Here is a 27,287-nt window from a genome sequence, read left to right as displayed (position 1 = left end):
AAACCAATTACACATCCGGGTTGATTAATTGATTTGTTATTGGTTTTGCCTATTGGCTGATTGGTAGAAAGAGAATGAGGAGGAGAGGGCATTAAAGATAAATTGTAAAGGCAAAAAACATGGGGAAAGAAGAGGGGTTTAAGGGAGAGATTTAATAATAGTTTCGAAATTAATTAAAGGGAGAAAGAACACTACCTCTAAACCCAGACATAGGGCAGTGCAAAATGACCATCATACCCCATAGAAAGACGGAAATTCCTAAGGACAAGGTGGACATTGCATGGCCGCAAGGGCCGCATGCTACCAGGTAGCATTCTCTTTCCCTTAATTTAAATTTGCATCTTATACCCAATTATAATATCTCTATTCCAGTAATCACCATCTTTCCATCTTTTATCTCTTCCTCTTCCACCTTTCTAAGGCACCAATTATAAGATCTCTTAAATACTTTCGCTTTCCTAAGTACTTAAAATTTTCCTCTCCCATCTTTAATCTTTCCTAGATACTTTCATAATTTATTTATAATTTTCAAATCTTAACTCCCAATTATAAAATCTCTCTCTCTCTCTCTCTCTCTCTCTCTCTCTCTCTCTCTCACACGAACTCACACTAGAGTACTTGATTTAAACCATCAATAGTCATCAGTTCACCCCCCCCCCACATTTCTCTCTCTATTATATTGTGGTACGGTTTAAAACATATTAAGAGATATTACATAAACACCTTTACATATTGCATTAGGTACGGTTGAAGAGCGGTAAAACAGAGGTTTTTAATTTTTTCTTAGTTTCTATCCTTCTGTCTTGCAGAGGTTTGCAAAGGCAGTAAAGCAGAGGTTAGGTTTTTATTAGTTTCTAACCTTCTGTAACGTAGAGATTTGCGAAGGTTTTCATTTATTTTTCTTAGTTTCTAACCTTCTTTCTTTTGTCGTTGCAGAGAAGAGATGGGTGGTGGCGGGTGGGCATGGGGGTGTAGGGGAACGGATGGGGAGGTGGTGGTTGCAAAGGCGTTACAGTAGGGGTTGGGGAGTGGGGAGTGGGGCATGGGCATGGGGGTGCAGCGGCAGGTTGGTGCGTGGGCATGGGAGTGCAAGGGAAAGGGTGGTGTGGTGGTGGTTTGCAAGGCGGTCAAAACCTGCTCCTACCGGAACGGATAGCGTTGGGTTTTTTGTAAAAAAAAAAAAGTACTTTTTATTAAAGTTATAGGTAGTGAGAAGGAAGGTTGGTTGTTTGAATATTGGTTCTTCAACTTTGAACGTACTGCGCTGGAAAACGATGGAAGTTAGTGATCTCTGCAAATTTCTTCATGGGTGTAAACCGGCGATGGTGATGGTGATGGTTCAGGCCATTTTTGCTGGGCTCAATGTCTTCTATAAGCTTGCAACCATAGATGGGATGAATATCAGAATATTCATGGCCTACAGATATATGTTCGCTTTCATTTTCTTGGCTCCCTTTGCTTTCTTCATTGAAAGGTACGTACGTACGTAGCTTCTCTGCTATTGCATTCCATTTCAATTCGTTCCCCGGCCACCAACACCAACACCAACACCAACACCAACATCATATCTATAATTAATAATATGAGTCAGTCGTCACTAGCTACTACTGCAAAGAATGAATTAATTAATAATATTGCATGAGAGTTTATCTAATTAATGATCGATCGATCGATCGAGAGGACTTCTAGCTAATCTGTTCTTGGACATGTTCTTGCTTGCAGGAAAAGAAGACCAAAGTTAACGTGGATGGTCGCCTTTCAAGCATTTCTTTGTGGGTTTTTTGGGTAAGTCCGATCATTAATTCTTGTACGTCGATCGATCGATCGATCGATTCAAAACTGTTGTTCTTCAGCTAGTACACCATTAATGTGGTTTAATTCCTGAGAACTGAATTCAGAATTAAATTAATTTGGAGTCTTTTCTTCTTATTGATGATCGAGTTTTAGGGGAACGCTGGCTCAGAATCTATATGTGTTAAGTTTAAGCTTAACATCCATGACATTTGCAGCGGCCATGACAAATCTTGTTCCAGCCATAACCTATCTCTTAGCTGTGATTCTAAGGTGAGTTTTTTGATTGGTTTTTTTTTTTTTTTTATTCAATAATAATATTGTGTGATGGAGATAAATTATGACTGTTGTTGGGTTTGACTAATCAAAGGATGGAGAGGCTGGGGATTAAGACGATAGCAGGGAAAGCAAAGCTGGTGGGGTCGGCCATTGGTATAGGAGGGGCAATGGTGCTGACATTTTACAAAGGACATGAGGTCATCATCTGGTCGACGAATATTGACCTTACACGTGGACTCGGTAATGCTGGAGCAACTACACACGCTGCTGCTGGTAATCGTGCATTGGGATCAATCCTAGCCTTTGGTTGCTGTTGGTGTCATGCAATCTGGATGATTGTTCAGGTGTGATTTTATAACAAACAAACATCCCTACCGGACTGGAGTCACTGGACTGGACTACCTAAGTAATTCATCACCTCCACTGATTTGGAATTTCCCTTCCTTCTTCCTTTAATATATGCCTGCCGTTGATTGTGTAGACTAAGTTGAGCGAGAGGTACCCTTGTCCCTTATCAAGCACGGCTCTGATGTGCTTGATGGGGTCAGTACAAAACGTCATATTAGCTATTTGCGTTGATCAGAAGTGGGAGGAGTGGAAGCTAGGATGGAACATCGGGCTTTTGACTGTAGCTTACTCGGTATGTATGGGATTCTGATTGGAAGAAGGAGATTGAATTTTTTTTTTTTTTTTTTTTTTTTTTCTTTTAATGCTTTTCTCTTGATTGATTGAGGATTTAATGGAGAGAGCTGAGTGTGTTTGTTGCGGTGATGTAGGGAATATTGGCATCAGGAGTGACGTTTACGTTGATAGCTTGGGGTGTAAGGGCAAGGGGACCACTGTTTGTATCGATTTTCAACCCTCTGATGCTTTTGATGGTGGCAATCATGGGTTCTTTGTTTCTTGCCGAGAAGCTATATGTTGGAAGGTAAAAACACAGAATTTTGCATATTCTTCCTTAATTAGGGTTTGTTTGGTTGTAAAAAAAAAAATGAATTTATGTGTCTCTCTCTGTCACTTTTTTATATTTTTAAATAAATTTTTTCTTTTCTTTACTTTGGCTTATTTCGCAGCCTAGTAGGGGCAGCGCTGATAGTGGTGGGGTTGTATGGGGTGTTGTGGGGAAAGGGGAAGGAGATGAAGAGGATGTCTCTGGTTAGGCGGCCATCTCAAGATGATGGGGAGCCAATTGAGGTGGTTGTTACTACCAATCCTTCTTCTTCTTCTTCTTCTTCTTCTTCTTCTTCATCTGCTTCTTCTGCTTCTTCTGCTTCTTCAGTCACAACTACAACTAGCAATATTACTATTGATACCAGCAGTTTCAACGGCAACCATAACATTGACCTCTCATCAACTGCTCCTCATAACTTGGCCGCTATAACCTTAGCAGCAACAACAACAGAAGCAGCAGCAAAAGAAGAAGAGGAAGACCAGGAAGAAGTGGTGGTGTCACCTCGTAAGACATCACTCACCCAGGAGCATTGATAGTTGTGGTTAAGTATCTGCCGCAAATCATCCTAATTAATTAAATTGGTGTGGTAATTCATTCCAGTATTGCGTCCTTTTTTTTCTTTTTTTTTTAAAGAATTGCAATATTGGTTCATACACAAGCAAACACTAGAGAACATGTCAATATGGTTAACAGTTATATTTTTTCATCGTCTATTTAAATATTTCTTTTCTTTAGATTTTCTTTAATTATAGGAAGAGAATATGGAGAGCAGCTAATTTACATTCTTCTTTTGCTAGTTCCAATTTTGAGACTATACCCACAGCTAGTACAAGAAGTGGAAATAGTCACTTACAAGAGAGAGAGAGAGAGAGAGAGAGAGAGAGAGAGAGGGGCTAAACGAGGATTGGGCCACATTAAGTTAGACCCTTGCTTACCCAAAAAAAAAAAAATTACACCCTCAGATGTGCTCGGAAAAAGATTCTTTTCAATCACCTATCCAACGGTCGGGAGGATTTGGACATGCACCTCTAGGTGTTGATAGATTTTCGGATACATGTCCAAGTCTTCTTCCCAGCCGTTGATTGGGTGGTTGGATAAGAGATAGACGCATCCTCAGGTGTTGGCAGATGTTGAAATTGCATCCATCCGGTGAACTCTGGCTCGGTGGGACAAATATAAGGATCTGACTCCTGTACTTCCTAGGCGGGCAGTACTTCCGTGCGCCCAGCTTTGCCCAGCATACAAGGCGGGCGGAAAGTACCGCCTTACCCCCGCTCGGGCAGGGCGCTCAGGCAAGGGCAAGGCGGTACTTTCCACCGCCTTGTATGTGGGGCAAAGTTGGGCGCATGGAAATACAGTCCGCCTTGGAAGTAGAGAAGTCTCTTAACCCTTAGGTGTAAGTTTGCTAATGGGCTCCATAGTATTTTTGTCTAAGCAATGTTTATCACAAAGACTGTGTGAAAGACCTTATAAACTTGAAAACTAGACAATTTCAAAAACTCTAGACTTGGGGAAGAACTGAACTCGAATTTCAAAAATGTTAAGGCCCAAAGCTTGAACGTAGTTCATTGTTTTCATCATAAATTTTTCAGTCCCAAGTGAAATTCCAAAACCTCAAAAACAATTCCAGACTAAGTCTTAAAACTTTCAACCAAAAAAAGACTGAGTCTGAAAACAGAAATGGAACTGAAAGAGTTTAAAGTTTTAGCACCATTCATTTAACGCAGTTATTGACTTTCAAGTGAAAATGTGATTTTTCATCTTTTGATTTCGTGGACGAAACAATTAATAATTTTCTTCCTCAAAAGGAGTTAGGATCAAGGATTTTAAATTCGGAATTGGGGGTGGAGTCTATCGGAAGTGGTCTCAAAAACTCTATAATTAGCCCTCGGATCTGAAAATACAATGGTTTGGTCCTAAACACCCTAGAATCTGCCGTTTCAAAATGGTTGGAATCGAGCTCGATTGAATCGGTGGATTTTTTAAACAGTGGCTGCTGATGTGTCATAAAATCCCCCAACCAACCAAAAGCTACCACGTAAACGTATTGGAACTGAATCCGAGGCCGAGGCCGAGCACTGAGACCGATACCGAGGCCGAGCACTGAAGCCTAGGCCGAGGTCAAGCACTAAAGCCGAGGCCGAGCATTGAAGCCAAGGCCGAGATCTAACACTGAAGCCGAGGCCGAGGCCGAGCTCGCACAAGTCAGCCGGGGCCAAGGCCGAGCACTGAGACCGAAGCCGAGGCCGAGCACTGAAGCCGAAGATGAGGCCGAGCACTGAAGCCGAGACCGAGACCGAGCACTAAAGCCGAGGCCGAGCTCGCACAAGTCAGCCGGGGCCGAGGCCGAGCACTGAGACCGAGGCCGAGCACCAAGCCGAGGCCAAGCACTGAAGCCGAGGCCGAACATTGAAGCCGAGACCGAGACCGAGCACTAAAGCCGAGGCTAAGCACTGAAGCAGAAGCCGAGGCCGAGCTCACACAAGTCAGCTGGGGCTGAGGCCGAGCTCACACAAGTCAGCCATAAACTCCTGGCCGAGCATACACAGGACATCCTAGGCCGAGCTGACTGCCGAGACCGACCTAACAGGCCGACCTCTCAGGCCGACCTCTCAAACCGATCTCCCAGGCCGAGGTGACTGCCAAGACCGATCTACCAAGCCGACCTCCTAGGATGAGCCCTCCTCCACAGAGGCTACCATAGCGCCCCACCGGGGATAGCGGGGCCACGTCAGCACATCCCGAGAATCACGGGATAAGGATCGAGCCACGATCCCAGCGCAATACTGAAATCACAATTTACATGGACTCTTACCTTAATAAGAGTCTCGACCCAAAATAGCTCTCCACTCCGCTCTACGCGAGAGAGCCTTCCAAAAGAAGGACTCCTACCATACTAGGACTCTCCCAACCGCCTCATCTCATCCTCACTCTATAAATACCCAGGTATGGAGCACCATTCATCATCTCACTTTTACTAGCAGTTACGCTGTTGCACTGGTGATCTAACTTTAGCATCGGAGAGTCCTAGGCCGGAGCCACACCGACTCTCTTGTGCTCATCACTTGGTCTTTGCAGGCTCATCCGTGGGCGAACCAAGCATCGGAGATTTCCACACGCAACAGCTACGAACCACGAACCTCTCTCTTTGGTATTTTCATTATGTGGGAGTGCGATTTTAAGAATCAAGAATCAGATCAGTGAATTGGTCAATTCATATCGAAATTGTCCATGACCTATCCAGCCAATTTTTGCTAATTCGGATCAAATTTGGCCTTGATTGATTAATTTCCAATTACGTTTTTGGAAACCTTATGTGGGAGTGGCAATCTCGGCCTAATCGTGATAGGAAATTAACCCAACCTGGTTTGTAAGAAGGATCGCAAGTCCCAACCTCGGTCATGGAGGGAGAGGGTAGGGGTGTCAACCTAACCTAAACTGATCGAAACCAAACCGAAGCCAATATGAGCTTATTGGATCATGTTTCAAGCTGAGGTTTTGTGATACCGATAGCAAAGCAAACCTCATTGAAACTGAGAAGACAATGAACCGAAATAACCCGATTATAAACAGATAGTTGCCTTAAATTCATATTTAAAAAAAAAAAAAACAGAAATCAGTGTACCCTTACTGGTTTATATTTACAAGGTAAACCGACACCAAACCTATAGTAAACCGTTAAAAGATAGCTGAAACTAAACAGAAATCGTGAATCATGTTTTGGACTCACTCGTTGACAGACCGAAACAAATCCAAACTGACCGACTGACACCCCTAGGAGAGGGTAAACCAACCCTAACCCATGTCAGAGAAGCCAGCCTCGGGTTTAAGTTTAAGAGATTGATCCCTACTCACTAGACGAACATAATATTTGAAGGTTAGCGGGTTTCAATTAGGCCCAAGCTCAACTCATGTTTGAAAGATTTCGGAACTCAAGCCCAATATAGATCTTGGGTTTAGTTCAATGGTTAGGCACAAGGTGACTAGTATAATAAAACATCCGGCCTCCCTCCTCCAAACGAGTAAAACCCGGAGAGGGATTCGCGTTGGAAGAAAAACCCCCTAAACCCTCGTTTTCAAACAGAAACTGCCCGATTTTTCAAAGCCTGTTCCCCAAGCAACCTTCTCACTATAACTAAAGGGAATACAGATTTTGAAAGAAGACGAAAGAAGAAGAAGATCTCTCAGTGACCGAGTCGAGTCGTGTGGCTTGTTGTGTTTGGAAAAGAGGCGAACATGTATCTATATGCAACTAAAATTCTCATATTATTGAAAGAGGGATCGATCGAGATATAGAATATGAGAATTTTGGTTGCTTATACATACACGTTGAGTCTCAAAAAGAAAGAAATCAAAACAAATCTATATATGTTGTCTGCATCTCCGCATCTGCTTCTGAGTCTTGGAATTTCTTGATACTCTCTCTCTCTCTCTCTCCCTCTCTCTCAATTATTTCTTCTGAGATCATTTTGTTTTAATTATATGGGATAATTAATCTACACGTTCTTAGACATGTAAGTTCTTGTGAGTTTAGTCCCACATCGGGTATTCGAGTGTGTGAATGTGGTGTGTGTTGTGTATGTCGTCATTCCACTGTCCCACTCTTCTCACCCTCAATCTGCATATTTCCTCCTTGTTGCAGCATTTACAATCAAAGAAGCCTCTTACAACCACTCTATTAATGGGGATTAAGCCCCATGAAGTTCATCACTACTTGTGGGGGCTTATCATCCTTTGGAGGTGTGTGCAGTGGTTAAAGATGGAGATCTAACGGGAAGGCTGAGTCGCAATGAGAGGGTTCTTGTGGTGGGGTGCTTCTTGTGAGTGCAGTGCAAGGGGGTGGGGAGGGGAGAGGGGTACCCTTGTCTCTTATCAAGCACGGCTCTGATGTGCTTGATGGGATCAGTACAGAGCTCTATATTCCATATGTGCGTTGATCAGAAGTGGGACGAGTGAAAGTTTAGATGGAACTCAGGGTTTTAAAACTGGAGATGGGTGATAGAATCGGTCATTGCCGATTCACAATTCAGATCAGATCGGAATCAGTCCGATTAACCCTGGAATCGTCTGGAAGGGTAGAAATCGAAGAATCTGGAGGTGAATATTCTGATTCAGAATGGGGGGGGGGGGGGAATCAAAATCGGTCCAGGCCAGGCCGATTCTTATCTGAATTGGCCAATTCCCAATCTAATTCACCGATTTTTGAAACGCTGGATGGAACATCGGGCTTTTGTTTGCAGCTTACTTGGTATGAAATTCCGATAGGACGAAGGAGATTGAGTTTGTTTTTTTTTTTTTTCCTTGCCTTGATTGATGATTAAAGCTTAACTAACTAATCCTAATGATTGCGATTGTGTAGGGAATACTGGCATTTGGGATAATGTTTACATTGATAATCATGGGTTCCTTTTTCCATTTTTTGGGTCGAATAATCATGAGTTCCTTGTCCCCCCCCCCCCCCCCGCCGGATTGGATTTGGAAGATAAAGCCCTTTTTCCGTTCATCCTTAATTTGAGTGTGTTTGGTTGTAAAACACAATGGATACAAAAGAAAAGACAAGAAAAACATCAATAAGGAAAAAGGACGCTCTTGGAAAACATGGTTCCTGCGTTCCTATGTCCAGACATAGGATAAAGTTGGCCGCCCCATTTCCATGAAAGATGAAAATCTCACCTTTGTTAATGTTTCTACATATGCTCTCATTGGCTCATGTAAAATATCCTTTCTCTAGTGTTGATGTGACCATGTGATTTCACCACGGGTGTGGGATGGGCCGGAGATAGCATGCATGTATTATTCCCAAAATCCTATATGGGTTTGTGAACCCTAGGATGGTGGGTGAACATCTTATGCTGGTGCGTGATGGAGGAAATCTTTCTCCAAAAAATAATAATAATAATAAGTTTGTGCGTCTCTCTTTCTTCTTTTTTTCTTTTCTGTGCTGAAAAAACATAGCCTAAATATAAAAAAATTTAACAATTTACGAGTTAATTCAACTGCGGTGCATGTGAATTCAGTTTATAAAATTTTTTACAGTATAGTAGGAGCAGCGTTGATCATGGTAGGATTGCATGTAGTGTATTAGGAGAAGGAGATGAAGAGAATGTCGTCTCAGCTTATGCCATCTAAGAGCTCCAAAGACATGATACGGAGTGCATTGAGGTGATTAGTTGTGATTATGGTAAATCCTGGTTGCTTACAACCTGTGAATTCGGGAAGTTCTGTAAGGCACCTTAAGTAGAATTAAGGGACAACTCAAAAATTTTCTCTTTACGTTGTGGTTCTACACTTCTACCTTTTAAATTCTGTATTTATTTTTTACTTTTCTTTTTAATATTTGCATATTAGTTACATACACAAACAACACAGGAGAGGACAGTATGGTCAAGTTTTTTTTCCTGATCTTTTTCATCTGATAAGTATATTTTCACAAAATTTATGGTTGTTCTATAGATAAGCCAGCCTCATGGAATTATGGGTTTGATCATGGTTCAAGATCTCGGTTTTCCAAGTTTTCAAGATGAAACTCTTATGTATTATTGTATCAATCACGTTTCGACGTATTTCGATAATATTTCAAAATTTTAAATCAGTTTCGACAAAATTTCAACCATCCCACTTTTGACCAGCTCTTGACATGTTGAATTTTGCCCAAACAATATCATGTTTCGACCCACAGGAAATCTTGATTTTGGCCAAGGTCGATACCAGCATCGAAACTGGGATTTAGAACCTTGGTTTTGATATAACCCAACTTATTTGTTTAGGAATAATAGTAAAAGGATAATTGGATCATGGGATTCGTGGTTTTGATATGAATTAAACCAATTTATTAGCAACATGGAAGTTTTTTTAAGGAGACAATAATGAAATAATTGGTAAATATGAAGGTTGTGTTTGGTATGTATTTTTGGAATGCATTCTAGGTCCATTTCGCATTCTCGGGCGATAAAATTAACTGTTTTTAATGCCCAAGAATGCGAAATCGACTTGGATTGGATTGGAAGAATACATACCAAACACTACCGAAGATGAATTTTAAGAGATTTTTAAGGACATAATAATGAGATTTTTTAAGGTGCATAGTAGACAACAAGTGCACAACTACTAATAGGTGGGAAAATTATCTCCTCAGGTTCTCTGTCCGGTAGAGTTCCTTAGTGCCTCTAATAAGAGGGGGGTGGATCTTAACCGTGCAATGTGTTCGGACAGGGGATAAGGTGGTTATTTTTACCCCCTTATGGGAGGAATCGGACAAATTGTACCAGGCAAGGAAACTGAGAGGATAAAGATCCCTTATAGATGCCATACAATTGTTTTATCTTGGAAGACGATTGATGTTTGAAGGTCTACAGCTTCAAAGACAGTGTCATGGCAGAAAATAATCCTCTCCAATCTTAAAAGTGTGTAGTGCGGCAGTGTCAGGTGGAGATGTTGACACCTAGCAGCTCAGATAACCAACAGTCCGAGCTCATTGACCCGTAAAGAATGTGATTTTTCATCTTTATATTTCTTTGCCGTAATAGTCAATTTTCATCTCCATAGGGAGTTACCATTAAGGATTTTATATTACTCTTATTCTGACCTAGTCGGATCAAAATAAGCTGAGATTTTGATTCAATTCCCAATTCCATTTTTTGAAATCTTATGAGGGTGGGGCAATCTAGACTTAATAGTGAAGTGGAAATTAAACTAACCTGGGTTGTAAGAATTGAAGGATCCCAGATCCCATCCTTGGTCATAGAAGGAGAGAGTAAACCCAACCGCCAATATAGATCTTGGGTTGACTTAGTAAAATAAACCATCTGCCCTCCCTCCTCTAAAGGAGTAAAACCCGGAATCGGTTTTGCTAACCCTACTCCCCAAGCAACCGCCATAGGTTTCCATTATAGTTGAAATAATGAAACAACCTTCTCACTCTATAACTATAATTCTATAAATACAGAGATTATTAAAGAAGAAGATGTAGTAATAAACCATCCGGCCTCCCTCTTCCAGATGAGTAAAACCCGGAATTGGAATTCGGATTGGAAGAAAACCCCCCCTAATCCCTCGTTTTCAAACCGAAACTGCAATTTGATCTGATTTTTCAAAGCCTGCTCCCCAAGCAACCTTCCCACTATAACTAAAGGGAATACAGATTTTGAAAGGAGACGAAAGAAGAAGAAGAAGAAGATCTCTAAGTGACCGAATCGAATTGAGTCGAGTCGCGTGGCTTGTTGTGTTTGGAAAAGAGGCGAACCTGTATCTATATGCGACTAAAATTGCCATATTATTGAAACAGGGATCCATCGATCGATCGATCGATAGATGGAGACATAGAATATGAGAATTTTGGTTGCATATACATACATGTTGAGTCTCACAAAGAAAGAAATCAAAACAAATCCTATATATGTTGTTTGCATCTCTGCTTCTCGGTCTTTTTTTATTTTATTCAGATGTTAATAATATTTTAATCCTTTGGTTTATTTAATTATTTATATGATTGGATAATTAACCTGCGCACTTTCTTGGACATGTTCTTGCAGAGAACCCACCCCCCCCCCCCAATTATTTATATGATTGGATAATTAACCTGCGCACTTTCTTGGACATGTTCTTGCAGAGAACCCAACCCCCCCCCCCCCCCCAAAAAAAAAAAGAGACTAAAGTTAACGGGGATCGATAGTCGCCTTCCAGGCATTTCTGTGTGGTTTATTTGGCTAGGCCAGATTTGGTATGATTTCTATTTCAATGTCGAATTGATTTCATGAAATAGTTAACAAATAAATTTTTTATCAAGAAATTGAAATTGTTTTGGTTGCATCATATGAAAATTTTTCAAGAATAAGAAATCCATTTAGTAGTCCAATATCTAAGAATAAGTTTTTCTATATTTCTTTGTGAGAGGGTGATGGTAGTAATGGTGGCGGTGGCGGTGGCGGTGGCGGTGGGGTCGGAAGCATTGTGGTAGTAAGACCATCAAGAGAAAAAAGGTGATGTTATGAAATTACTATTTTGTCCATCAAATTAACCATATGCTAGATGGGTGAATTTAGTCCCACATCGAATATTCGGATGTGTGAGTATGGTATGTGTTGTGTATATCTGCCATTCCATGATCCCACTCTTCTCACCCTTAATCTTTATATTTCCCTCCTGGTTGCAGCTTTTTCAATTAAAGAAGCCTCTTACAACTATTCTACTACCTACACCACCAAAATGGGGATTAAGCCCCGTGGGGTTCATCACTACTTATGGGTGCTTATCATCCTTTGGAGGTGTGTGCAGTGGTTAACGATGGAGATCTTATGGGGCCTATATTCACCTCCACTGATTTGAAATTATCCCTTTCTCTGATGCCGTTGATTTTTGTAGACTAAAATGGGCGAGAGAAGTACCCTTTTCACTTATCAAGCACGGCTCTGATGTGCTTGATGGGGTCAGTACAGAGCGGCATATTCCATAAGCGTTGATCAGAAGTGGGACGAGTGGAAGCTTGGATGGAACTCAGGGTTTTAAAACTGGGTATGGGTGACAGAATGGGTCCCTGTCGATTCCCGATCAGATCGAATCGGAATCAGTCCGATTAACCCTAGAATCATCTGGAAGGATAGAAATCGGAGAATCTGAGAGTGAATGATGCATAACGAAAAAAATCAAAATCGGTCTAGGCCGATTCAGCAATTCCCAATCTAATTCACTGATTTTTTAAACGCTGGATGGAACAACAGGCTTTTTTTTTTTTTTTTTTTATGAAACAAAGTGTAATTACACAAATCAAACACCAATCCCAAAAGGTTAACCAACAACAGCCTTTTGTTTGTAGCTTACTTGGTTGTTGGTATGAAATTCCGATTGGACGAAGGGGATTGAGTTTGTCTTTTTTTTTTGTTTTCCCTTCTCTTGATTGATTATTGAAGCATAACTGCTTAATCCTAATGAATAGTGTGTTGCGACTGTGTAGGGAATACTGGCATTAGGGATAATGTTTACACTGATAATCATGGGTTCCTTGTTCCTCGTGGAGAAGCTAAATGTTGGATTTAGGAGATAAAACATTAAAACCCTTTTCCGTTCGTCCTTAATTAGAGTGTGTTTGGTTGTTAAAAAAAATGGACACAAATGAAAAGACAAGAAAAACATAAGGAAAAAGAATGCTCTCGAAAATCATGGTTCTCACGCTCAGACATAGGATGGGGTTGACTAACATGCTCTCCATGAAAGATGAAAATCCCACCTTTGTTAATGTTTCTATGCATGCTCCGTGTTGATAGAGCAGCCATGTTATCGAACAAAAAAATCCTTCCCAAAACTTAATAACAAAGGACTAAGTTTTTTGTTGTTGTGACCATGTGATTTCACCACGAGTGTGGGATGAGCTAAAGATGGCATGCATGTATTATTCCCAAAACCCTATATGGGTTTGTGAACATCCTATGCTGGTGCGTGATGGAGGAAATCTTTCTCTAAAAAAAATAAAAAATAATAATAATAATAATAATGAGTTTCTGCGTCTCGCTCTCATCTTTTTCTAAAATTTTCAGTTTTTTTCTTTTCTTTTCTTTATTAAGCAAACATAGCCTAAATATCAAGAATTTTAACAATTTAAGAGTTTAATTCAACTACGATGATGTAAATTTTGTTTCCAAAATTTTTTTCGTAGGAGCAGCGTTGATAGCGATGGGAATGCATGCAGTGTATTGGGGGAAGGAAATGAAGTCCTAGTTGCTTACAGCCTGTGACTTCGAGCAGTTTTGTAAGGCATTTTAAATAGAATTAAGGGACAACTAAAGAATATTTTCTTTATGCTGATTCTACTTTTGAATCCTGTACTTATTTATTATTTTTTTTCTCTATGCCGGGGGAGCAAACTGAGCCCAGACACATGGGGGTGGATCCAATGACCATCCTAACCCCCTGAGTGGCAGGCCCATGTGTCTAAGCGCAGATTGCACTACAGCACACACAACATGAGCCCTTTAAATATTTCTTTCTTTTTTCTGATAAGTATATTTTTACAAAAGTTATGGTTGTTCTATATAAGCCAGCCCCATGGAATTATGGGTTTGATCATGGTTCAAGATCTCGGATTCCCAAGTTTCCAAGATGAAACTCATATGTAATACTGTATCGATCATATTTAAACATATTTGGATCGATCATATTTCAATAATATTTGAGAAATTTAGATCAGTTTCGACCAAAAAATACCTAGTTTCGATCAATTTCAACATATGGAAATCTTGATTTTGGCCAGGGTCGATACCAGCATCGAAACCGAGATTTATAACCTTGGTTTTGATATAACCCAACTTATTTGTAGGAATAGTATTAAAAGGATAATTGGATCATGGGATTCGTAGTTTTGATATGAATTAAACCAATTTATTAGCAACATGGAAGTTTTTTTAAGGAGAGAATAATGAAATAATTGGTAAATAGGAAGGATCTATTTGGTATGCATTTTTGGAATGCATTCCAGGTCCATTTCGCATTCTTGGACAATAAAATTAACTGTTTTTATTCTACCCAACAAAAAAAACAATTTAACTGTTTTTATCACCCAAGAATGCGAAATCGACTTGGAATGTATTGCAAGAATCAAATGCATACCAAATATTGAGATTTTAGGAGAATTTTAAGGACATAATAATGAGATTTTTGAAGGTGCATAGTAGACAACAAGTGCACGACTACTTGTAGATGCCATACAACTGTTTTATCTTGGAAGACAATTGACGTTTGAACGTCTACGGCTTAAAAGACAGTGTCATACTCATACCACATGACTCAATGGATTTTTGTCCTCTCAAGTGTAGTGCACTGCCCAGTGCATCGGATGGTGGCCACTGCACTTGGGAGGATAAAAATTCAATGCGCTTTAAGGTGCACAACACCGCACTTTAGAAGATAAAAATTGTGACTCAACCCTCCTATCGCAAGGTCAGGCTTTATATCTTAGCCCAGACCCAAAAAGGCCCAGGTAGGTCGGGTTGGCCCTAATTGACCCTAGTAGTCCATATTTTGTTATTATTTCTAAACTATAGGATCGGGCTAGCTCTAGCTCTCTCTCCCCTCCTCCCAACCCCCTTTCTGGCTGTATGTATGATATAATTATGCATAATTGTGTATTATAGATTTCCATATGTTATCAGATATTTATATATACGGGTCAGCCTGGGACGAACTCAGGCTGCCCGGCCCTATTCTGGGCCTAGAAATCTCAGTCCAACTGTCCAAACCGGAACTTGAAGGTTGAGGGAGAGGTAATCTTCTTCCCTTCATCCTTTTTTCCTTCTCTTCCTTTCTCTTTCTCTTTCTTTTCTTCCTTACACTCCCATCTCTCTTCTCACTTTTCAAAAATCATGGAAAAGTCGTGTGGCCCTACCAATGTCATCGGTGCATGTCTACAACAACAAATGCTAAATGTTCAACAAAACCTGAACTTCATTCCAACAATCAAGTAAACTGCACGAGAACAACGAACCTGCATGTATATAAGCTCTAAAGTCCCTCCATTTCCAACAAGGATTGGAGACAAGACATCAAGGCAACGGCAATCACGAAACCAAGATGGACAATCTTTGAGGATCTCAACGACCTGTACATAGTTGAAACTAATATTTTACACCATATCGATAGAAGAATAAGGTTTGAAAAAATTTGAAGAAAATTACCTTTGTGAGCTCTAAACTCACAATACCGCAAAGCTCCTGCTACAACTACACTACAGTTGTGGGAAACAACAACGATTTGTATAGAATCCGGACCAAGCTGCACGAAAAAAAAAAAAAATCAAAACTAAGGGCAAAAAATAAAGATTTTGAACCTTAGGAACAAGGCTAAAACTTGATTAATGTTTGAGTTCTAGACCAAACTGTATAAAGTCACTTTTCTTACCTTCATCCCAAGCATCTAGACCAGTCAACAGTTCCAATAGCCTTGAAAGGAACTCTACCTGGGTCTCCTCTATTATAGCGAGTAGACTGGGACGACAAAAAGTCTGCAAGTACCAATAAATACAAGCAGAAACTATAATAGCTTGTACACAAAAAAAGTAGCTTTTTTTGTTCATTTACCTCGCTGGGTTGTTAGCATCTCTTTGTGGATGCTAAGTCGTTGGGTTTTGCTGTTGTTGGTGCTGACCACTCGTGACCACAAACTCACAGCTCATGTCTATGGTTGCCCCAAGTACGTGAACACAATTGAAATGCTAAATTGAATTGTTGAACTAGGGTATTTTCTTCTTATGACCTGCTACTGAAATTTAATGAAAATGATGCACATGAAAAGGAATCCTAACATAGAAGAGTTAGGATAGACACTAGGATAGACAAAAATTATCTTCTTCCCCCCTAAGATACGAGTACTTGGCCCTAATGACTGTGGAATATGTGTGCATGCCTATGCTCATGACACCCTAGGTTCTACAAGAGGAGCCTCCGAATACTGGAAGAAATGTGGGCCAAATTCACAGGGAAAGCTAAATAAACTACAACAATATTTCCAACAGAATGTACAAGGGTACATCTAACTGCATTAAAGAACCTTTCTTCCTACCAATGGAAAATTGATATCATTGCTCTAATTATATAATCATAACATCCATTTAACCAGCTAAAATAAACTCAACATACAAGAAAGAAACTGACATTCAACATGTATTTGCAGATATACATGCACAGATATGCATAAATTCATTCAATAGATAGCTCCCTTTTGAATGTGCAAGAACCATGGATTCTGCAAAATCCAAATTCCCCCGTTAAAGGGTTAGTTCTCGATGCGAAACGGATCTCGCCGGTGCACTAAAGCCAGGACCCTAATTCCTTCTAAGAGGGTAAATGGGTCAATAGGAAACCGCCACCTAGAAAGGGTCTAGGACCCACAAATTTCTCCCACGAATAGGGAGAAACTATGTCGCATTGGACAAGGCTGTGGTCTACCCAGATCATTGAGCAAGTGTCAGGTTACAGACTGGGAAGGGGTTAGGCACCCAATCTGCCCGACCCAGAGCCGGTCATCCTTCTTTTGACCATTGCTTGCATAAGCTAGCTTGCAAACCCTAAAACTAGGCATTCTAAATCTAGGTCATCCTAAGCTAGGTACCTAAAGCTTGGTAGCTATGTACAAGGGTTCAAACCCTAAGCCAGATTTCTAAATTGTTCTAAACTACATGTAAACAAACAAATAGGCAAACTAATTAAACATTACACTGACATACAAAGACATACTAAGCACAAAACATGGAGTATAATACAATGAGCATGGAGCATGAAATTTAGTACAATAAGCATGGAGCATGAAAGACAGAAAACATACATCAAGATGATTAAGCAAAGGAACATGATCACTCATGGGCTAGATGACAGGCTAGCCCAACCCCGTCCTCAAGAGCGTACACTTACATCCTACTGGATCCCATCATGTAACGTTTTCAACTCGAGCCACTAGATGGGCATTTTCACTCCATCGCACACGTTCTAATTCTACCCAAAATAGGTTTTAGAAATTCATTTGGAATCCCATAACCCCGATTCGAAATGAAATGAATTAGGAGGAGAATAATTATTACTTAATCCTAAGTCAATGCTAAAGTGCACTCATGGGCCCAAACTCCCCACTCAAGCAAAACTAGGTTAATGGGCCAATACGCAAACCAAAGCCAAGGTTAAATGGCTCCAAATCCAGATGGGCCTAGAATGGGAACACGGCCCATACCCAAAATCCTAATTAAACCAAATCCAAAACCTCATAATTCAAGTCCAATTGGTTACACAGGCCGACCACATCCCTCCCCTTTTGGTCGATGTCCCACCTATAATGGGCCAGAAATTAAGGGCTAAACCCCTCTTGGGCCCAAGATTGCCATTTAAACTCTTTTCGATTAATGGGTTATCTTTAAACCAAGGGCAAGATTGACCGGCTCTCTCACACAAAAGGACAAAAATATTAGAGATTTAGTCCGCTCAGACCAGAACCAAAAGCCAAATGGGTCCAAATTATTGGGCCCAACTCAAATTCACAATTTTGGAGGTCTGAGAGATCAGCACCAAAACCACATGGGGATGAAATCCGATCAAAAAACTCTCAGCAAAATAAAAACTAATTGTTCATTAACCCACTCTAATATCAACAACGATCTAACTCAGCCCACAAAACTAACCTGATTCGAGAATTAAATCACTAAATTCACAATCACAGACTAGTAAATCACTTAGATAATTAGCATAAACCCAAACCAAATCTCAAAATGATGCACACAAACAGTAAGCAAGAAAAGAAATATAGCAGAATTTCACCATTTCAAACCAAGATATAATATACCACACAGCAAACGATCAATGTAAGAAAACTTGGGATCATGGGGATAGGGCCATATGAGCAGAACATGAACCATCTACAGAATTGAAACCTGATCCGAAAGTATTCAGAAGAGAAAGGAGACAGAGCATCAAAATCATAGAAACCAGAGCACAATAGCACATAACACCACAGGCATCTAAAATATTCACAAATGGACGAAATACATGAGTTGAAGGATGGAATAACATATTTCAAAGACTTAAATCAAACGAAATGCAGGTCTGAAATGTAAAAGATAAGAACAGATTGGAAATGAGAGGGAGAGAAATATACCTGGGGTCTTGTTTGGACCTCCCTATGCAATCAGCAGTTCGCAACGGTCACGAACAACAGGGGTGGGGATTATTACACACCGGGAAAATAGATGGGAAGGGGGTATTACTGACTACTCAAAGAAGACACAGGAAAAATACAGCAAAAACTAAATGAGGAGAAGAAACAAGAAAATGAAATAAGAAGAACAGAAGATGAGGAGTTCACGATCAACTGCAACGGTCCCTTCTTCCTGGCTCAGAGAAGCCTCCGGCTCTCCTTGTCTCAAATTCTTTTTCACTCCTTCTCTAACACTATCTGTCTCTCTCGATCTTTTCTTCACTTTCTTTCTTCCGTTTTGCACTCTCCCTCTGCTGCTCTATCTCTCTCATTGTTCTCTTTTTTGCTCTCTGTGCCTCTGCTACGCTCTTTTTTTTCTCTTTTTTTTTTCACTCTCTGCTACTCCATTTTCTCTCCGCTGTCACTCTCTTGCTTTCTTCTTTTCTCCCTCGTTTTCCCCTCCTTTCTCTCCGTCCTTTCCAATGTGCCTTGCTGTCCAAAACCCTAACAGTGAGTTTAAACCCTAGTTCGCATGTAGATAACCTTTCTTTTTCTTCTTCTTCTTCTTCGCCTCTGCTGCTCTTCTGCGAGAGGAGAAATCGAAACCTAAACGAACGACCTGTGCTTCTTTCTCTCTCCTCTCTCTTGATTTTCTATTGCCGCGAGTTTAACCGTAACCGTTGGATGTTTTTGACGCGGATTGATGACGTGGATGGTATTGAACAGCTGAGATTTTAGTTGGTTGTGTTTGTTTCTACAGAGAGGTAAAGGACATGGAGGACAAGAGAGTCATTTCCGATATTTCTATAAATAACAGGATGGTAATGAAAAATGCTTTTTTTTTCATTTTAGCGTTTTTGAAGATTGCCACGTGGAATGATAACTTGAGTCGATTCGGGCCGTTACCTGATTTCGAATTTTAATCCATTAACCCATTAACCCATTAACCCATCAACCCTAAACTCCTAAACCCAAAACCCCAATACCCTTAACCCCTAAACCCATAAACCCATAACACAGAACCCCTAACTCCAAAACCCCAAAACCCATTAACTCATTAACCCATAAACCCATAACGCATAAACCCATAACCCCAAACCCATTTACCCAATTAACCCCATTAACCCATAAACCCCAAAACCCATAAAATATTTCTTTGTAAATTTTTACATAGATTTTAACTTCTACTTCTTTGCACTGTAACTCTTTCCATATTGAATTGTTCAAACTGTGGTGTAGATTTCTAATGAAGGAATTTAGAATTTTAGATTCCTCTTCACTATTTAATTGGCTGCTGCATTTAATTGATTTTTATTATATGGATTTGGGAACTTGGTTTGTTGGCCTGTAGAGAGTCAATTGACCTTGGTCGACCTTGGCCCTTTTGATGCCGCATTTTCCTTGGACACATACTATGAGGTTCTCCCTTTCTAGTCATGCATTATTATTTGAGAGATGAGAAGGGGAGGATGGATGGTACGTTTCAAGGTTGGGTAGATTCAATTAGGGTAAATGGGGAAGAAGAAGAGATGAATGTAGAAGTGGGTAACTGTTTTTTGTCTTTTGAAATTGATCTACTAATTTGAAATACTCTCCCAATTCATATGCAGAGAAGAATAAGACATTGAAGTTCGATCAGATTTGTAATTGCCCCCACAAATTCCTTAGACTTTTCTGCAATTACCAATTTCTTCTTATTTTTCTAAATCTTTGGTACCCTTTGTCTTTATCTTTTATAATTATTACCTTTCTCCATTGAAATCAGATGAAAGAGTTCCTTAAAAAACGCTTCTTTTTCTCTCATCATCCTCAAGCAGCATCGAAACTTGAAGTTGTAGCCGATCAAAAAGTAGAAAAAAGTAACAAAGAAATGGAAAGAATAGTGATGGCATTTCTTCTTCACGATGTCAAATCTACTCACCATTCTTTTGAGTTCTTGGATTTTGAGACGTTTAGATCTGTAAGACGGTGGATTTGAGGTTGATTCTACCATTAGATGTCTTTAGTACTGATGAAAACTCCTTCTTAATGTTCTCAGAGACTCTGTGTCACACCCCTACCCCGACAAGGGATAAAGTATAATATCAGGGTATGATTGGGGTGACACGCGTCATCCCACCTCACCGCCAGGATCTCGATGCAGTGACCAACTCACAGTCATAAACCAATATTAAAATACAATAATATCAGAGTACGAAAGACAAAGGAATATTACATTCCAAGATAGGTCAGAGTTTGCGGAAGCGTAAATGAAATAATTATAAGATGTTCATTGGCTAATGATAATAAGTAACATAGTTACAAAATTCCTATGACCATCAAGTAGCTACCAAAAAGGTAAAACATAAAAGTTTATACAAAGCACAATGCTCTAAAAAATAATAAAACGGGAACGATCCCAAGTAACAGTACAGCCCGTAGGCATAATCATCATGGGCAACCATCGTCATGATCCTTAGTCACGATCTCTAGCTCCACAGTATCATCTGCATCCAAATCTAAAAAGAATGTGTACACGGGGGTTAGCTCCACCGAGCTAGTGAGAGAGAAAAGGGGATGCACAATCACACAATCACAAATAGTCCATGGTGCATGCCATTATTAATTCGTTTACCACCTAACACGCAATGCTAAGTCAATGGGTATATGCTACTGCAATAACTCAGGAAGACACTGTGGATCCTTCCATTCTCACCACAATGAAACCTCAATTATTACTATGGAGCCCGCGCTGGTCGTAGTCATCATCACCCAGAGGCAGACCCCGATAACCATTACTACCCCTGGCCTGGCCTCTCTAACTCTCCACAGGCAGCAGGTGCTCTGGCTACCCAACACCTAAACCCCTGTTGGTAAAGGTCGTAGCATAGGAAACTGAGCCTAATCACAGATATACTACATGAATCCTATTGTGTTGAGAGGTACATCCGGGTGTGTCAACTTCCCATTCCATCTAACCCCCGGGTACCAGCACAACACAGCGCATACAGGCAAGAATGAGATGCAATATACAATTCCACGTAATCCGGGGGTTCCGGTGCCAGTACTTCCTGGCACCGTAACCCAATACAAATCCATATCATCCTACTCAATCATCATCATCAAATAAGAATAAATGCAAATATGCAATCATGCTTGAATGTTAATGTCACAATATAATTCATAAATGCATGAATAAGCAATAGTAAACAAGCTCAAACAGTCACCCAAACCCACTCACCAATTACTTCAAATAGACTTTATATAAGCGCAACGATTTCCGCTCAAAATCACTCCATTGCACATATGTTGGCGCCTATGGAAATGAATAAGAGTGTGAGAGAGTGTAGGGGAGGCCTCATAGAGAAACCCCACAGTTTACATAAGTTATAAGCCTTAAAAACTACGTCGGAGGCAACGTCGAACTCAGCAGAGATCTGCCTCCAACCTTGAGTCCGACCTTCACTGCAGACTCTAGCCACATCGGAGGCAACGTCGGACTCAGCAGGCTTGCCTCCGACCTTGAGTCTGACCTTCCTGCAAGCTCAGGCCACATCGGAGGCAACATCGGACTCACGCAGACTTTACCTCCGATGCAACCCAGGTGTGATTTCAAAGTCTTTAAAAGCCCCGGGTTGTCCCATTTGGTTCTCTAAGCCTCAAGGGACTAGGGAGGGGTGTCTTGGAGTCTATTTGGGTCTTAGAAACACCCAACATCCAAAGATTTAAGGGGGTTTAAAGGATCAAAAGCTCAAAAATCCAGATTTGAGGTTTCCTTTGGTGGTTGAAGCTTTAGAATCAAATAGATTCAGCAAGAGGTCAAATAAAGGTCTTTATAGGACTGTAATACATTAATGGAGTCCCAAAAACATAGCTTAGGGTAAACCATTTGGTTCCAAGAGGAAACCCAAACTCAAGACTGAAATTAGGTGAGCCATCTAAGCTCAAAAAAAAGGACATGGAGGGCCTTCCAAGCTCAACCGAAAAGAGAAAAGATAAGGGAGAGAGGCAAGAGGGTTCTTGGCCTACCTGATTTGAGGTACACAGTAGGTCCTCCTTGTAGATCCAAGCTCAAGTAGCCGATCCCACCTTCTTCTCCTTCTTCTCCTCCTTGCTGCCTCCTCTCTTCAAAGCTCTCCTCTCCTTTCACGATTAGGTTAGGAAAGAAAAAAAAAAAAGAAAGACTAAGGAATAGTCTTACCCATCTCTCTCATATAGAAAATCACCTTTATTGGCCTATTTGGATAAGGCCTCCTAAGTGTAACCTAGGGTCTGTTTGGATAGGGTCAAACAACCATCCAACCCTACACAAGCTTTAAAAAAATCCCCACTTGGGCCCCAAGGCCCACACAAGGTCAAGTTAATAAAAAGGGGTAAGGGTAGGGTCAAACATGGCAGGACACCAATAGCACCTTAGCCACAGGGTCTCACCCACAAGAGTCCTTGTCAGCAGCATTGGATGCAGGGTTGGAGGCAGCCAGTAACCTTGCATCCGATGCGAGTAGGAAGGTGGTTCCCACCATAAGAGGTCAGGGCCTTTGGACCACACTTCGAGGGCTTTGAGAGGGCAGTAAGCACACAACAAAATTTGGTCAACTACTTACCCCTGACACGTCAAGGTGCAACCTCCGTGATCCCGAATAGTTTCCACAGGCAAACTCGTACTGTGGTCAATAATTTTGTAGCTGGGTTTGACCACCAATGAGAACAACTCACCAGCATACGTGGCAGTGATAACTACACGTCACGAGGAAGAAATAATAATTAATTATACTCCCGGGGTGCGGGTATAACACTCTGACTATCTCCGCTATGTATATGTTGAGACTTGAGACAGGAGAAGAGATAATACTATGGGAAAAGAGGGAGGTCGCCGACGAAGGAATGAGTTGCAACGGCAGGTTACCATGGAGGGATGAGTTACAATGGAAGGTCGTATATTCAAATGGAGTTGTATTAGAGTTATTGCGAAGGACAAGGAGACAAATACGGTGATAGTCGGTCTCAGGTTTATAGAAATAAAAAATTCAACGGCTGATAATTAATGATATTAATGGATGGTGAGATTTCAAAAACGCATTCAAAACCCTATTTGTACACACGTCCCACGACCTTTTAGCCTTTATTGAAACTTCAAAATTTATCGACATGGCCATCTAAATACAACCCCCCAAAACCGCCAACAACTAAACAGATAAAAAAAATTTCCTCCAATGACAGCTCCAAATTGGTATCAACTGAAAATAGAGGGAGAAAAGTGCCTTCAAATCATATGTACTTAAACTAAAATGTAAACAAATAATCAAACCATAACTACTTAAAACTGTAAGACAATATGATCATACTCCACTCTTTGATTCCTGGTACTTTATATCCAAAACTTGTGTATCTCATGCCCATATATCAGATTGAATTTCTGTTTACCCAATTTTTTTTTTGAGAAAATTACATTGCCACCCCTTGAGGTTTACCTTAAATACAAGATGACCCCCTGTGTTTTCCAAATATACACTTAGACCCCCTGAGTTTATGGTATTTGTTATACTCAGCCCCACTCCGTTAGAGTATTCCGTTAGTTGCTGACGTGTTGGCCATTGATGCCTTAAAATGACAAATATACCCTTGATATGGTGTGAACTTACCATTTTGCCCATAGAGCAGTCCAAACTTCACACCCCATTCTCTGATAACCTCACCAATACAACAGAAGCAAGAAGAAGAACAAGGACATATGTTTCTCTCTCATTTGCAAAAATGTTCTTAGCTTTACATTTTGATCTGGGTCAGAGAAAAAAGTTGAATCAAGCAAGAAGGGGACTGATAAAATGTTCTGCAGTGACATAGGTAGGTGGGTTTGTCTCTGTTGATGGAAAGCAGAATCAGAAGATGATCACAAGGTTCTTCTAGGGTCTACCATGGAGGAACATGAAATTGGAGAAAAGGCAGTTGTGGATTACGATTGGCGAGAGGAATGGTATCCTTTGTATCTCGCCAGGGACATTCCAGATGATGCTCCTTTGGGTCTCAATATCTTTGACAAGCAGATCGTGCTTTACAGATATGGATGTGGTGTTCTTCATTGCTGTGAAGATCGATGCCCTCACAGGTAACTACCACTGAGTTTTGGATTCTTTTTTGCTCATTTGGTTCTTAATTGGGTATTCGGGTGGCTTTCTCCAGGGAGAAATGGCCACGAATTTCCCTTTCTATGGGGTTAGTGGAAGAGGGTAGAGGATGGTAGACGGAGGTTGCAGCGGTGGTGGGGCGGTGGTTGAAGAAGAAGAAGAAGAAGAAGAAGAAGAAGAAGAAAGAGAAGAGGAAGAAATAGTTGTGGGTCCCATTATGTTAGAAAAATAAAAAATTAGAATATGATTAATTGAAGGGTAAAAATTGTTATTTAAATTTTATACTTAACGCCATCCACTTAGGGGTCCACTCAGGGGGTGTGGTTGTATAATTTAGAAACACAGGGGGTCGCTCTATATTTAGTACAAACCTTAGGGGGTGGCAGTGTAATTTTTCCTTTTTTTTTTTGAACTCTGATGCCAAACATTACTTTAAATAAGTAATGTGACCTAAGTTACACATATTACAACATATGGCTAACAAGAAAATAAATTTCTAAAGCAGAAGTCTTAAACCATGTTGTATTCAGAATAAACAAGTAAAAATCACAATTTACGTAAGAGATGCAATAATCCATCCGAGGAGCACACTTCTTAAATAGGATTCCCGTTTGTTTACTTTCTATTATCTTGGTGCGTCCTTACGCAAACTTGTATCTCCAGCAATTTGACTGAATGTAGCAATTTCCAAAGTTCAAACGAATCTCCTTCTGTTAACTTCCTACTATATATTATATAGCGTCCCAATGCATGAGGCTCCCGCTACTGCAGGGTGTACGAGGGGCAAATGTACGCAGGCAACTTAACCGTTGCTCCAAGGCTCGTCCACTTTAACTTCCTACTATATAAATAAATTAAAAAAAACTACTATCAAAACGATTCCCAAAGAAAACTTAATATTTCAACACATTTCCTCCTGTTCTGTTTTTATAGTTCCTTCTGCACTTATGAGGCTACCCTCTAACCTTTGTTTGTTTAAAATATTATCCCAAAAATTAGTGTAAGGCCTAAACCTAGATAATAAATTATCAGTATTATATATAGGGATTAAATTGAGGCCAAAATCTTCCATTACACTAATTTTACATAAAAATGGCATTTGGTTTATGTTGCTCATGACAATTTCAGGGAAAGATAGCTTGTATGAGAAAGGGTTGTTACCCATAGCAAGCCCCGTCACAGATACAATTGTGTTCCTACAAAAAATTATCTCACCAACAAATTAAGGCACACCATTTCTGGGCGAGATGACAAGGTGCATTGAAGTTTTTAATGTTTCACTGCATATAACATACAGAATCAAGAACATGGTGGAAGCAACGACAAGTATTCCATTGTCCAATACTTAAAAAGGATCGTAAACATGTTTATATATATATATATATATATATATGTATGCATGGGAGAAGATTGGGCCCGCCACTAGCTTTCCTGGAGGTAGAGGCTGGGATGGGTAAGGCAGGGGATCATTTCCATAGGAAGTGGGAGAAAGAGATTCAAGCAGGGCACAGCACCGAAACTTGGCATTTAATTTTTTTTTTTTTTTTTTTGTGAATACAAGTTCATTATCAAAGAGAGAATACAAGAAGGCCCCAGAATTCAAGGGGAGAACAGAAAAGAAGGGAACAACCTACAATACATAGGGCTAACTGGCCCCCTATGGGGGAATGGGAGAGGAGAAGAAGGAAGACCCCAGGAAGCAATAATGAACCTGTTCCTTGGGAGTTCACATAAGGGGGACGGATTTAGAGCTGACATCCAAAGAAAAGGAATCCCAAATCTGTCTGAAAAACCTAGAGTTGGTAGTTCATCTCCTAATGTTGCGCTCCATCCAAATATGCGCAATGGTAGCCACAAAAGCCAACAAGCCAATTCTATCACAATTCAAGTTACCCCTAAAATATTGGATGATCCACTTCCACTCTCTCTGAAAAGGCAAAATCTTTCTTCCAGGCCAGCATTTGATGAGGATTCCAGACCAAATACTAGCCGAAAAGGAGCATTCGAAGAACAAATGATCAATAGTTACTAAGCCGTTCCAATCGAGGCAGCAAGCTGGAGAGACACTTAGATGCTAGTGAATGAGGAAAGAATGAGTTGGGAGACAATTTGTAAGAGTACACCAAACACAAAAGCCATGTCTTGGAATGTGTCCTTTGAACCAAACAGCCTTGAACCAACCAGTACAAGGACCTCTGAATCTTATGAGATTCCAAGCTGATTTGGAGCTGAAAATACCTGAAGTCGATGGAGTCCAAGAAATCAAGTCTCTAGATCTCGATGCCCTTCTGATTCGAGGGAGATAATTCCAAATAAGTGCAAGTTGAGGGGAGGGAGGAGGGGCCCAAGATCCGGATGAGATGATGTCTGCAACTGAGGAAAGTCTATGGAGACCAGCCCTATAAATATCTCTTGAGCTCACTAGGGGAAGGAGGATGCCCAAGGGATGCCAATGATCAATCCAAAGTCTGGTGAAGTTGCATCAACAATTTTGGTAG

The 27,287-nt window shown here is 40.5% G+C and overlaps 1 protein-coding gene across 1 annotated transcript; it reads left to right on the top strand.

Moving 5' to 3' along the window:
- Positions 1 to 1,301: 1,301 nt before the first annotated feature.
- Positions 1,302 to 13,054, top strand: LOC122667296 (WAT1-related protein At1g68170-like). Its single transcript, XM_043863552.1, has 10 exons — positions 1,302 to 1,474; positions 1,723 to 1,785; positions 1,948 to 2,064; positions 2,162 to 2,414; positions 2,552 to 2,710; positions 2,847 to 2,998; positions 3,144 to 3,264; positions 11,915 to 11,974; positions 12,174 to 12,285; positions 12,972 to 13,054. Exons 1-10 carry the CDS (start codon positions 1,323 to 1,325, stop codon positions 13,052 to 13,054), a joined length of 1,272 nt encoding a protein of 423 aa, XP_043719487.1. The 5' UTR covers positions 1,302 to 1,322.
- Positions 13,055 to 27,287: the final 14,233 nt, after the last annotated feature.

Source organism: Telopea speciosissima, chromosome 7 (genome assembly GCF_018873765.1).
Source record: "Telopea speciosissima isolate NSW1024214 ecotype Mountain lineage chromosome 7, Tspe_v1, whole genome shotgun sequence".
Classification (NCBI taxonomy): domain Eukaryota; kingdom Viridiplantae; phylum Streptophyta; class Magnoliopsida; order Proteales; family Proteaceae; genus Telopea; species Telopea speciosissima.
The sequence above is the reverse complement of the archived record's forward strand: the minus strand, read 5'-3'. Positions and strand labels throughout refer to the sequence as shown.